Raw genomic sequence first — 14315 nt, 5'->3', positions numbered from 1 at the left:
AGGGTAAGACAAAAACACGGTTTGGAAAATTGATTCATGTTGTACATTCTCATTATATCATTTTTGTAAATCTTGAGCACAAAAAAAGTTACGGACAGCAGCTTTAAAAAAAATATTTTACAGAAAAGTTTTAAAAAATACAATAAATGTTGCTCTTATAATAGTGAAACAATGTATCCATAGAGGGCACTGTATTTAAAATTTTTTTATTTAAATGAAAAAATAAAAGCCAACTCAAAATATTAATAAATATGATTTTATATACAAAGTATATACCAAGTAATAAAAAAAATAACACTGGCCTGTAGATTTAACACTGTTGCCTTCATTACCAAATAAACAATTATAACATCAGTATAAGAACACCTACGTTTGCCTAACTCACTGTAGTAGTGTTACTTTCGTAACATAATTTAATTTACATATCAATTTAGATCATTTAAGTGTTGATATTTACTAAAAAAAAGTCACTATAGTGAATGTGTTGTAAAAACATTAGAAACAGAGCTTAATGAAGAATCCATTCCTGATGGATAAAATTAGGGATGCACCGAATCCAGGATTTCGGATTCGGCCGAATATTAGGCTTTTTGACGGGGTTCGGTTTCTGCCGAACCTCAGAATTTTTTTCCACAGAACCGAACCCTAGGTTTGCACTATGCGCTGGTCGTACGTAATGACGCCGCCGTTGATTAGGCTATGGGAAGGTGTTTACTAGGTGGACCGTTCGAATCCAGTCGGCTGTGAGAAAGTGAAAATGGAACTCATGAGCAGAAAACGTGGCAGTACTTTAATTCAAAAGAAAGGCGATTCAAGTCGAGCTAAATGTTCAATTTGCAATGCCCATTTGTCTCGGGGTGGCAAGGACCCTAAACAATAGCCGCTGTTAAAACATTTGCATATGAAACATCCGAAAGAATACGAGTTGTGCATGAAGGAATACAGACAGCAGCCAAAATGCAGCAACTTCAGGTAGCAGGCCTACCTCAATCCTACCTCAATCTTGTTTTTTTAAGTAACATTTCTAAGTGATGTGGGTTAGTCTGGAGAGCAGTCTGTTGACAGTTAAACCCGCGGCAGAAAACAACCTCTCAATCCTTCTGTCTCCGCAGCGCGAGCCTCTGACTGCGCGCGCGCCCCCTGTGCTCCCCGTTGTGTTGTTCTTTGATAAAGCATATTTTTCATTAACCATGCAGCAAAAAAACAACAAAAAAAAAAGCATTAAAAACATTTAAACTGTTTAACTGATAATAATCAGTCAAAGGTCTTACTTTTGGTTAACGGTTAAACAGTCAATAGCATACATTGCTGTGGAAGTTGTTTACTTCATTAATGTGTTTCCTGTGATAATGGACTGAGGATGGGAGTAGGATTCGGTATTCGGTTTCGGCCGAATCTTAACCAGTGGATTCGGTATTCGGCCGAACCCCAAAAATCTGGATTCGGTGCATCCCTAGATAAAATCAAGTCATATGCAAAGTAATATGCAAATTATGCAAGTAAAACAAGCTCATTTTTAGTTTGATTATAATTCCACTAGCTGTATCTCCAAAGTTTAGTAAAAAATATTATCGCAACACCATAACATGGCTTACCTCGGCCCAAAGTATTTTATGTATGTATCTCCAAATATATGCCGGTATATGTAGTCGTCCAGATCCTCAAACACATCATTGCTGAGACTGTGATATTCATCCATTTCCTCAAGGTAATCCTCAACGCCACTAACAAAGTCCGTAAACAGCATCTGGTCATGGATGAAGACACCGTTATGGAAGAAATTATTGATGAAGCTCTCCAGCTCCCTCCAGTGGTGGAAGTGGCCGACTTCTTTCTGCAAATAACTGCGCAGAAGTTCGTTAAATTCATCCGCACGAATGGGGTCCATTGCCTTATTGAACAGACTCATCGACTCCTGATACGCACAGTCAAAAACACCCGAACAGCCTTTGAGTGGCATTTTCTGACCCATAGTGCTGTAGTCTTTCTGATTACCAGGTTTGCGCGTGTTGCGATCGGCGTGAAAAGAAGAGTCAATGGTTGATTTGCGAGGATGTCGGTGTAAAGGTTTCTGAGGCTGCCAATCTTCGGCACGTTTGTTTCCTTGCTCTTGCTGAAACGTTTGATGCTCGGGTTTCCTCTCTTGAAATCTCTTTTCATGGTTGAACACATTTGAGGCAGAATCTTTAAAATGTCTGAACGTGGACTTAACAGAGTCGGAAAACTTCCGGAGGTTTTCCTTTACCGCCTCTTTGGCCTTCTTGATCTGCTCCTTGTGATGGTGCACAAACTCTTTGGTGGAATTCTTCACAGCATCAAACGTTTCCTTAACCTTTCCCAGCATCCCATCCTTGGGAATCTTGGTCTTTACGTCCCTGTCACCCTTGGCCCTCTCCTCCTTTGACTCCACGTACAGTCTCTCCCAAAGATCAGAGCGTTGTTGCTCAAACTTCAACTTGTTTTCGAGCTCCTGAAGTCGAGCCTGCAGTTCTTCGGTCTCAGGATGCATCTTGCCCTCAATGTCCGCGTCTTTCTGACTAATTTCCTCTAGTTCCTCCTTCAGCTTGTCCGTTGCCTTCCGCTCTTTATTGAGCTCTTTCCGCAACACCTGAGCCTCGGCCATTAGTGCTTCCCTTTGGTTCATGAAGTTGCGTAATTTCTGTTTCTCCTCTTGCAAGTAGCCCTTGAGTCGTTGGTTCTCAGACAGGATTGAGTCGGTCCCAGCTTCACTCTCCTCCAGCTCTTGGATCTGTCCCCGTAGGTACCGCAGTTCCTCCTGCAGGGCCAAGAGAGATGCCTCTTCTCGCTCCAGAGTGATTTTAAGGTCCTGGTTCTCCATGGTCAGGTCTTTTTGCCGAGACTCCATCTCACTCTTGGTTTGTGTCAGTTGCTCATATAAATCTTGTCTTTGGGCCTGTGCAGGAAGCCAAACTGTTAATGGGGCCAGTCCACTATACAATCATCAGGTAAAACCATAAAACCAACTAAAACCATAAAAAACATTTTTGTTACTTGAAATAAAATAAAATATAGACATTTTTTTATTTCAGCTACTTCTTATTTTTATTAAGTTTAACTTGATGTACTAAAATAACTAAAACTAAAACTGATATAAAGTTAATAAAAATTATATATAGACATACAAAAGACAACTGTAATAGTATCTCAATCATACTAAAATAATACTAACAACAACCAGTAAAATTGGTGAAGTTTGTTGCAGCAATACTTTGTTTTTAGTTTCCCACCAAAAACGAGACAATTTTCAAGGAACCGTTAATGCAGACAGGTTACCTGTAGCTCTTCCTGTTTGACTCTGAGATGCTGGTTTTCTTTAGTTATCTTATCCATGACGCTTGTGAGGGACAGCACCATGTCTTGCTTTTCTTCTAGATCTTCCCTTAGATTCTCGACCACTTCCTAAATGCATAGAGACAGGGCTGTGAGAATGGACGTCCATTAAAATCTATTCTACTGTTCAAAAGTTTGGGGTCCGTAAGATTTTTAACATGTTTTTAACAGGTCACCAAGGCTGCATTTATTTGATAAAAATAACAGTAAAAACAGTATTGTGGAATATCACTGACATTTAAAATAATGTGTTTTCTAATTGTAATATATTTTAAAATGTAATTTATTCCTGTGATGCAATGTTTTCAGCATCATTACTACAGTCTTTAGTGTCACATGATCCTTTAGAAATCATTCTAAGAACAGCATTTATTTTAAATAAAAAATCTTTGTAAATAGAAAACTTTATAAATGCCTTTATGGTCACTTTTGATAATGCTTGACTAGAAAAAAAACTAGGTCTGATTTAGAAAAGATCCTTAAAATTACATAACAGCTGAATCAGATGAGCAGGAAAATAGTCCTATACTACACAATACCTATTTGCTTACATGGGTTATTCCTATTGTACGCATTAAATAATCTTTTTAAATAAACAAAATTACTATTAAAAAAAAAAAAAACCTTAGTAACGCTATTTTTATTTGAGTATCAATACTTTTCGATATTCACATCAGTATCGATACACTGATATAATCAGCAGAAAAGCTACAGGATGATGAATGCTGAAACAAAGTTCACCATTGAGACAAACAGGACAAAACTGTAAACACAGAGAGCTGTAATCGATTAAAAAAATTGGATTCAAATTAGTAAATAACTTTTGCCCATCACTTTGCAATGTCTTAACGCCATGCATGTCAACTTAAGTCTCCCAACATTTGATGTTATTTTGTTCTTTTAAAGGGTTTTGGCTACTTTTACTCTCTTATGGAAGTAAAATAACGACAAATTGCTTGCCTGTATATAGTATGCTTCATCAATAAAGTGTAAACTGACTGAATTTGGTCTTTTTATATCACTGTTTGCCCAGTAAGCCAGTGTTTTCATGTTCAGCTTTTTAAAATATAGGTATTTTTCAGATGCAATGTTTACTCTGCACATCAGCGTCGGGGGGAATAACATCATATCTCCTTTGTGGTGGCGATTGCTGCTTACATGTATACAGGGAAAAGTATGAATACTTTGAATTAAACATAAATGCAGCTTTTGTGTCTTAATCAGCTTTTCTGCATATATACTGGCCCTGATAATCATAGCATAATCTTACCACTTGCTCCATTTCTAAATCAGTTTTTGTGAGGGAATGAATGAATGAATGAATGAATGGCTGTGCCTGTTGCTTTGGTCTTCATCATCACCCGCTTGCACCACCTGCTGGTTAGGTGACTAACAGCAGATGAAGAATATGGATCGGTACTCTACTGCTATTCCTGCAGTTCCCAAATGTGCAATGTTGAATATTCTGCCAAATTTGAGACACTAAATTTGTCGAAGTGGATTTGTAAAGCGAAATAAAATGAACTGAAAATTAGCTGTTGAATATTATAGGTGGTGTATTTAAACAGAAAATGAAGATGGAAATTAAATTGTAAGTACTGTTAATGCAATGCATTTTTTTCTATTAGTGCAAATCAACATGCTTTTTTTCTTTCAAATACAATTGTCATTATTTTACTCCCATACTCCCTAGGATAAAATGAGTCTTTAAATCTGAGTAACTAAGCCTTTAAATCTGCAGTCTTTCTCATGCTCAGTGAGCGGACTGTGAAAGACAGACCTTACTTACAATGTCCAGTTCTCTCTTACACGGCACTTCCAGCTCATTTATGCAGATTTTTTCCACAATTCTCTGCCTCTCCTGAATCTGCACTGTGCCTGGAACACACACACACACACACACACACACACACACACACACACACACACACACACACACACACACACACACACACACACACACACACACACACACACACACACACACTCTGATATTAATACTTTACATTGAAAAAATTGTGTTTTATAAGACAAGTCACAGAAAATTGCCCGACAGGTATGATTCATTTTATGGAACTTCTCATTCATTTCTATGGTATCTGCCAACAGTGATTGACTTAACTCTGAACAAAATTCAATGACCTCAAGGCTGTAATGTGGTTATCAAGGCAAACATGATCCAAGTTGTCTGTTACGCTTTTTCCAATGGAATAATAATAATAATTAATTTTATTTAAGGCGCCTTTCAGATCACTCAAGGTCACCATACAGCAAAGTAGCAAAAATAAAAATAAAATGAATAAATAATAGCAATGCCAATAAATCATAAAAAAAGAAAACAACATTTACAAACATTACTATTAGGGGTGCACCGAAATTTCGGCTGAAAATGGCATTATCGGTTTCGGGCCCGAAAAAAAAAAAAAACAGCCGAAAACGTAAACCGAGAATGAATGTCACCTGCCCCTCCCATCCGTGCGCAAGCGCTTAGGTTTCACTCACGGTCGAGCGGTATCACGCGGCGCGTCTGCCTATCAAAGATTAAGCATGTCAGCGGTATGAGAACAAATAGAGACGTATCCAGCTGAACTACCCATTGCCAGAAGCGACAATCCCCTTGACTACTGACGCGCGAACGAAGGCCGCTTTCCATTGCTTGCACGGATTGCACGCAGGTATTTATCTGCCCCAAGCCTTGTTGCCAAGTCCGCGGTTTTCCCGTGGGATGTTTTTCCATGTCCGCGGGTTGAAGCGACCCCATAGACCCTTTTCACATTTCCGGGTTTCTCAGAGCGGAAGTCGTCATAGTTGGGTTAAATATTATAGCTGTGAATGAGATAATACATTAAATATTTTTTTTGTGTGCAAATTTGCTCACATAGCAAAAGAAAAACGCAACAGTAGTGATTTCACAACTTTCAAAAAGAGGGAAAAAATAGAGTGAGATTTATAACGGCAGTCAAAAGAGAGAAATATGTAAATTTTTCCCATCATTCCCATAGACGCTATTACTAAACACCCTCACAGCAGTGGTAACTTTTTTATTGTAATTTGATGCAAAAGTAATAAAATACAAAGTATTAGTGTTATAAATGTACATATATTTTTTTTTTAAATGAAAATACAAAAAACTTTGCAGGATTTACGATATTGATGACCGTTAAAACGCGTCATCACCGCCTGTGAAAAGGGTCTATTATGTGATATTTAGACCAAGGAATGCGAATTTTAGCAGGCAACCCTGCCAAAAAAACACATATTTTACCCCCCAAATGCCATTTTTCCCGGAGAACAGTGACAGACAGTGAGAGACTATTCAGTGCAGCATCTCATGTTCTTAATGAGAACCATTCTGTGATTTTGTGTGCAGTTATTCAGATAATTTTGGATCTTTAAAAAACGTGGGTTTTTGTTAAAAAACTGTTAAAAAACTATTTTATTTGATGGAACATAAAACTTGAAGAATAATATTATTTGGTATTATTATTTATATTTATTTTTTAAAATATTTTAGGTTTTGTTATGTAACTTAATAAAAAGTTTGATTATCCTATTGGTTCGTGATTTTTTAAAATTTCAGATCCATTAAATTCAAGCAATTTATATTATATCTAACAATATAACAATAACAATATATATTATATTATATATATATATATATATTAGTATACATTTTTAAAAGAAGCCATTTTCGGCTTCAGTTTCGGTTTTCGGCCAAGTGCATCCTAAATTTTCGGTTTCGGTTTCAGCCCAGAATTTTCATCACTAATTACTATCACAAAAACAAAGTGCAAGATTTGAGTGCACACAGTAATCATGAAAGGAAAGCTAGTCTGAAGCTAGGAGAAGACCCATTGAAGAAGAGCGAAGAGTTTGAGAAGGGGTGTAGGGCTGTAAGAGAGCTGAAAGGTAAGGTGGAGAAAAGTTATGAAGAGATTTGTAAGTGAGGAGGAGAATTTTAAATTCAATCCGGAATTTGATAGGAAGCCAGTGAAGCTGCTGAAGTGATGGAGTAGCTAATGTGTTAAATAGATGGAGTCCGAGTTATGATACGTGCAGCAGAATTCTGAATAAGTTGGAGTTTATGAAGAGATTTGTGTGGTAAACCAGATAAAAGAGAATTACAGTAGTCAATGGGATGGAAGAGCCACGGACCCTCAAAGTACTGCGAAAGCAGAGAGCAGACGGCTCTGTATGCTATTGAATAGCTCTCGCGGTACTTTGATGTCATACAACGATCGGTCTGTGTAGCGCTGCTTCAAGTTGAACAAGCCTATTGTCTTTGACTGTCTGAAGGCATGAGAAGCAGCGGAACGTAACTATTGCTCAGTGTAGATGCATTTTGGGAGTCAAATATCAAATAAATATTTTTTCAGTTGCATGCAGTAATTTTTATTCCGAAATGGTCGGGACCAATAGCCCAGTGGTTAGCGTGCAGACATATAGCACAAATGCATCTCCGGCGACCCGAGTTTGATTCCCAGCTCGAGGTCCTTTGCCGATCCCGTTCCCGCCTCTCTCCACCCCATGCTTTCCTGTTAAAATCTCTACTATCCTATCCAATAAGGCACAAAAAAGGCCAAAAACATAACTTAAATTAAAAAATAATTCAGACCGAAATGGTCGCAGTGTAGAGCCCTGTGATAATTACAATATGAAATGCAACCCTCTACAGTAAATCACTCACATATGTGACTAAATCTTCACTCTGGATGACTTTATAAGGTCTATCATTAGCCACTGGCTAATACATTCTTAGATTTTACTTGCAGTGTGTAGATATGTTTTCACTCGCTGAACACTTGAGAGTTTCGCTCGCCGTCAAGCGATCTGTACTATTTCAATTTAGCTCAATGGATGAGCAGCGTACCTGTATCTAACATACCGTAAACTCTATTGTGAAGGCGCACGACTCGCCGTCGCTTTGCTGAGAGCGCAGTGTTTCTTACCCACACGCAACGAAAGAGTGTGAGTCGATGCAGAATGGATGCGCTACATGTAAATTATATTCTTTGTTGTATTTTCCTGTTAAAATAATGTTCATTTGGAATTATTCATCTTTTAAGAACAAGCAGAAGATATGCCGGTTTCTTCGGTAGTGGGCGGAACTAATGCACAAATGGCAATCTCATTGGCTGGCGCTCATCTCGCTCATCTGTCCCCGTTTTGATTTCAGCAAATCAGTTCGAGCGAACGCTGAAAACGTGATTAATATTAATGAACCCAGCAGCTCATCAATCATAGGTATGTTGTATATTGTTATTAGTAGTAGTAGTATTATAATCTTTTAATAATAATTACTATTATCTTTTTTTTTTACAGAAACACTGAATGAATGACCAACAATATCTTAAAGGGTAACTAAACCCTAAACCAACTTTTTTTAGTTAATGATCTGCATGACTGGGGCTTTATTAATGCTGTTCATTGATTCGAGTAAATGTTTTGACATTTGGGTATAAAGTGTTTTAATTCTATAAAATATGGTGTAAAACCGTCTAAGTGCTGCCCTCTAAAGGTTGAACGCTGGCTACTGCAGTTGAATTTTCCTATTGGACGTTTTGGGTCATCGTGAAGTAAGATGGTTCTTCCAACGGCTCACTACCCACGCCCCTGGCATGAGCTCACCACGCCCTCAGAAATATTTTCCCCAATCACATGATGAGAACGGCTTCACTCCAGTATGAACTGTCATGTTACATGAAGTAGAAACATTATGAATTAAACTTACTTGAAACTTGCTTTAACATTGTAATGAAGAAAATGTGGTTAAATAATGCAGTTGTCAGTACACGTCAGGCTTTTCTTGCGATATTATTGCCGCCCGTCATGTGTACAGATAAGTTTCATACATGAGACGCACTTTCAAACCCTGACACGCAACTGGTTGCCGCGGTAACGAACAACAATACCGTGCTGGCGTATATAGTCTAACTTTTATTTGAGGAAATCTGTTTATAATAGGCTTTTAGGTTTGAACTTATTGGTCCAGCGCTGCTTATTGATTCAGTTCATTTAAATAAAAATACATCGTATGTATCTGATCTATTTTTAGTGGAATTCAGTAAAAGGAAAGATTTGACTGTTCATAGATTAGGTAAGTTCTCTTGCGCTGCTGTTTCACTAGCATCGTCGGCATCGGGAGTTAACACAGTTTGAGCCAGCGGCTCGCATTGATAAGGCTCTGGGTCTGTGTCTACAGACAATTCACCCTCCTCCACTTCAGGTGAAGGTGGGGGAGAATGACCGCTCTGTTGCAAAGCTACTGACGTCACTCCAGTCATTCTCCATCTTTGCGACTCGCGAGTCAGACAGCTGTCAATCAATCCGTCACAGCGGGTCTCAGGTGCACGCCCTCCGCTCAGTCCCGCCCTCGGTTCGTCCCCTCTGTCTCCGCTGGACTCTGCCCACTTTTCCAGCATTTTTCAAATATTGCCAGTTGGTGGAGTTAAGCTCTGAGCTGGGGTTTTAGTTACCCTTTAAGCACCCCCACCAGTAAAAATGACAAATGTGCATTCATGCAAGGTTACCAAGTTTTAGTTCTAATTACTAAAGTGCTATCATTAAATAGTGCTTGATTATCATAATATCATATATATAAAAGTATATCAGTCTGGCAATTAAACAAAAAAAATGTACCAGCCAATGGCGATTTTATTGCCAAGGTGTGCGTGGAAGGTTGAAATGGTACTACTAACCAACAAGAATTTTATCATGATTTATCATCAAACTGTTAACCGTTTCATCTCTACAAAATATTACCATTTGATATCATCACCGTGCTGACACACTTTCATATGCACGTATGTGAACAATTATACAGCATGTCTTCTGTAAAGAACTTTATAAAGACTGTTTTAAAATGTGCTATATAAATAAAGCTTTACTTACGTACTAACACAGTAATTTTTGTACGAATATTCATCCTAAAAGTTCCACTTTAAATTATTTAATAAGAGCATGTGAATAAAACAGACATCAGGTCCCTGCTCACCGTAGAAGTGCCCGAAGCCCATGCTGATGGCGATGAGCAACGCTAACAGGATACATTTGTTCAGAGTGCCACTGACATGGCCTTGATCTTGCGGCACAGCGTGGGCGTCTGGATGGGCTTGTATCTCCTCAACAACCTGATGTAGAAACAAACATGCATCATTTCAGAACATGGCATGCACAATTTTTTTTTTTGCTGGCTAACATAAATGAGGTTGTGTGGAAAATGCAACAATGATTAAAGAGTCTAGGTTGCATCAGTTAGAATTAGGGGTGTAACGGTTCTCTGTAATTATAATTTTTTTTAAATCATCTTTACCATTCCTCTCCACGGTTTGGCACGCATATGCACCATGGTTAGTCAGACGCATGAGATCTCAAATCTGTCAATATATCATATGGTTTGGTGAAAAAAAAAACAATGCATAAAACACAGAGAGTTCCACTAACGTATGGTTTCGATGGATATGTTCCGCGTGTTTCACATGAGAGTATGTGTCCAATCAACTGTTAGTATGTAGTATGGGTAACACTTACTAGTATTAACTAGTTGCTTATTAGCATGCATATAACTAGAATATTGGCTGTTTATTAGTACTTATAAAGTACATATTAATGCCTTATTCTGCATGACCATATTCTACATCCCTTAATCCTACCCAATACCTAAACTTAAAAACTAACTTAACAACTATTAAAGGGGTACTTCAGCGCTGGGAAGATGAATGTGTACTTAAACTGGGTCATTTATAGGGTTGGGAATCGTGAGAAATTTTCCGGTTCCGGTTCCGCCTAACGATTCCGGTTCCGATTCCGGTTCCATTAAAATTATTAAACAAATAGTGGTAAAGGAAAAAGGCACAATACGCAACTCAAACAATCCATTTTGTGTTTATACTTGCTCTAAAATTAATTTACAGGTTGGCAATGTAAAAAAAGTCCTGTACTGTACATATATTACAGTATTAATTAAGCCATTCTTGCAACACATTTTTTTCAAATGAACACCTCTGAAATTGTCTTATTACATTTTATCTCTCTGTCTCTGAATAAAACCAAGTTATAAATTATATTTATTAGTTATATTTATTAATTAGTTGTATATTAATTTAATAGTAATTCAGTTATTCAGTGAACTTGTAAATAATACATTGCAATTCAGCAATACAAAGGTAATTGTGCCTAAACGCTTACCTAAACCATGGTGACTCAACGGTTGACATATATATATATATATATATATATATATATATATATATATATATATATATATATATATATATATATATATATATAGCCTATATATATAGCCTATATATAGCCTATATATAGGCCTTTCACTATAAATCTGGTATAAGCCCTGAGGCACTCTGTGCTGTAGCAAATGTTTTGTCAAATTGCTAGTGCAGCCTCCTTTGCATGTTATTAACTTTTCACATGTGTTAAATTTTGCTTCATTATCATTCATTCTTTGGAAATGAATCCATACTTGTGACTTTCTCTTCGCCATGCTGGTGGTTAACGAGAAAATATCTGACGCAAAACCGTAAATGTGTAGCGCGAGGGCTTTCAGGCTGAACTGCGTTACACTCCTGGAAGCGGCAGGCAACGTAATTAATATTCATGATGAGGTGAGCCAGGGTTGCCAGGTTTTTACAAAAAAACCACACAATTGCACAATCGCTTCAACCCGCGGACATGAAACACAGCCCGCGGCAACAGTAGAAAGCGGGAAAGCGGGAAAACCACGGACTTGGCAACACTGGCTGTCACTCGCTATGAAAGGATACGCTTCCAGCGCTTCGCACACACATTGCACCAGAACCGTTTTCGGAACCGAAACTTAGGAATTTCGCGCGGTTCTGGTATTTTTCAAAAATCAGTTTCGGTTCTGCATAAGAACCGGTTCTCGGTTCCCAACCCTAGTCATTTATGTAGTAGAAATGTGAAATTATTTTTGAATTTGGTGCCTTCTAGACCGAGAAAAGACAGAACATTTATTTTTGTCTCATGTGGATGAAAGACAACAACTCCCAGAATGCACTTGCTTCGCTGCCCTACGAGGCCACTCCCAAAGCCAACTTGCCCACCGCGGCACCGCCCCCAACGTCGTTTTCATATTCATAGTAATAAAATAATTGTGTTCAATTAGAGAATAGACAATACAATTAAAAACTGAACGTGTCTTTTCAATAAAGTGTGAGTGAGCCAAATGAAAGTCACGACACAAATGCAGCAGGAGTCAGATTTCATTCATCACGAGAGTGAAGAGCTGAGCAGAGCTGAGGTATTCATGACGCGTGTCCAGTCTGGCTCGTTATCAGATCATGCCTATGGAAGCTTAACTTTCATAGGAATTCATTGTTGAAACACTGACTTTGCCCTGTACTGCTCCATTATTAATGCTCAGGTCGAGCGGCAGCGACCATGCGCATTTACATTCTGTGGGCGGGTTGAAAACATGCGGAACTAGCTCCTTCTACTGGCTGTAGTCTTTAGCCTCTGGCCAAAAAATCATCCGATGACGCAAAATGACGATATTTGCGTCATCGTAGGATTTTTTCCAGAAATAAAATGCATAATTCTCTCATCTCAGGGGGATATGAGGCGGGAAAGTACGAGAATTCAAATATTCTACTGGGTGTCTACTGATACAAAGCTTAATGCTAAATCGCTGAAGTAACCCTTTAATAAGCAGTAATTATGTTTATTGAGGTAAAAGTCATAGTTACTAGTTAATTAATAGTCAGAATTGGACCCTAAACTTAAGTATGACCGTAGTATGTAGACTTAACATCACCATTCCAGTCTAATTATCCACAGGTAATGCACAGGACATGGTGAATGACATCAAAGAAGCAGCTGGACTAGGGCCATAAATTGAATGTTTGCACACAGTCTTGTAACATTTTCCCATAAAACATGACAGCAGCTCATGCCATGAAAGTCAATCAGGAGATGCTAGCTATACCTGTTCACAATCTAATACATGAAACCCCAACTTGATGGAATATCAAGAGAGATATCTGGAGCAGAAGCCTGCCATCTATTCTGCTCTGATAGACAAAAAATGTTAAGGAGAATGTCAAGGACATTGCAGTGTTTACAATAAACTGAAACTGGCAGAGGAAATTATTAATCTTCGTAAACCTCTCAAGCCACCACCCTCTTGACGCATAAAGCTCTATACAAATTGCATAATCAGAGGACCCTATTTGTTTTCTACTTGAATCGGTTCATTTAAAGGTACACTGTGTAAATTTTAGCGGCATCTAGCGAATTGCAACCACCCACTGCTCACCCCTCCCTTTCAAAGCACGTAAGGAAGCTACGGTGGTCAACACAGGACAAAGGACAAAAATGTTGTCTGAGACAGCTGAGAGTAGCTAGCGCTCTGTAGAGCAGTTTGTCCGTTTAGGGCTACTGTAGAAACATTATGCCGCAAAATGGCGATTTTACTGTAAGGAGACCCGCGGTGTATTTGTAGATAGAAATGGCTCGTTCTAAGGTAATAAAAACATAACGGTTCAGTATGTAAGTTCTTTATACACCACTGAAAACATAGTTGTGTATATTATATTGAATTTCTGTCAAAAGATCCTCATAAATAAAATATTACACACTGCACCTTTAAAAGCAGACATTTCAGGCTTTCTATAGATATATATCTGTGAGGCAAGTAGCCTATATGCTGAGTTTCGGTTGATTTTTGTTCCAGTTCACGGAGACAGAGGCAGCAGAAAGTGCATCCTGTTTGGTTTCTTTGTTTTGTTGATATTGTGAGTTTACACACAATAATGAAATATTACTCATATCTATATGACCAAAAATGTAGGGCCCTATAATTTCCGCATTCATGGAATCGCGGAATTGGCATATTAACGCGGAATCTAGTGTTAACGCGGAATTTTACAAATTTGGAATGAAATTCTGTTTGGTGTGGGAGAAGAACGAATGTCTGGGGAAAATGC

The 14315-nt window shown here is 38.1% G+C and overlaps 1 protein-coding gene across 11 annotated transcripts in view; it reads right to left on the bottom strand.

Moving 5' to 3' along the window:
• The window catches only part of ccpg1 (cell cycle progression 1), a 49629-nt gene that overhangs the window by 1692 nt on the left and 33622 nt on the right, over positions 1-14315 (bottom strand). For 7 of the 11 annotated variants that reach the window (XM_079824935.1, XM_079824931.1, XM_079824936.1 and 4 more), the window contains 4 exons: positions 10346-10481; positions 5141-5229; positions 3295-3420; positions 1596-2914 (listed from right to left, as the gene is read on the bottom strand). In XM_079824935.1, the coding sequence (XP_079681061.1) occupies positions 1596-2914; positions 3295-3420; positions 5141-5229; positions 10346-10481 (1670 nt within the window). Of the gene's footprint in view, positions 1-1595; positions 2915-3294; positions 3421-5131; positions 5230-10345; positions 10482-14315 lie in introns of all 11 variants that reach the window. The other 4 variants (XM_079824929.1, XM_079824934.1, XM_079824933.1 and 1 more) reach the window with 1 other exon arrangement.

The sequence above is a fragment of the Gobio gobio genome, assembly GCF_949357685.1.
Source record: "Gobio gobio genome assembly, chromosome: 9".
Classification (NCBI taxonomy): domain Eukaryota; kingdom Metazoa; phylum Chordata; class Actinopteri; order Cypriniformes; family Gobionidae; genus Gobio; species Gobio gobio.
Note: the sequence above shows the minus strand (reverse complement) of the source record. Positions and strands in the feature narration are given on the sequence as shown.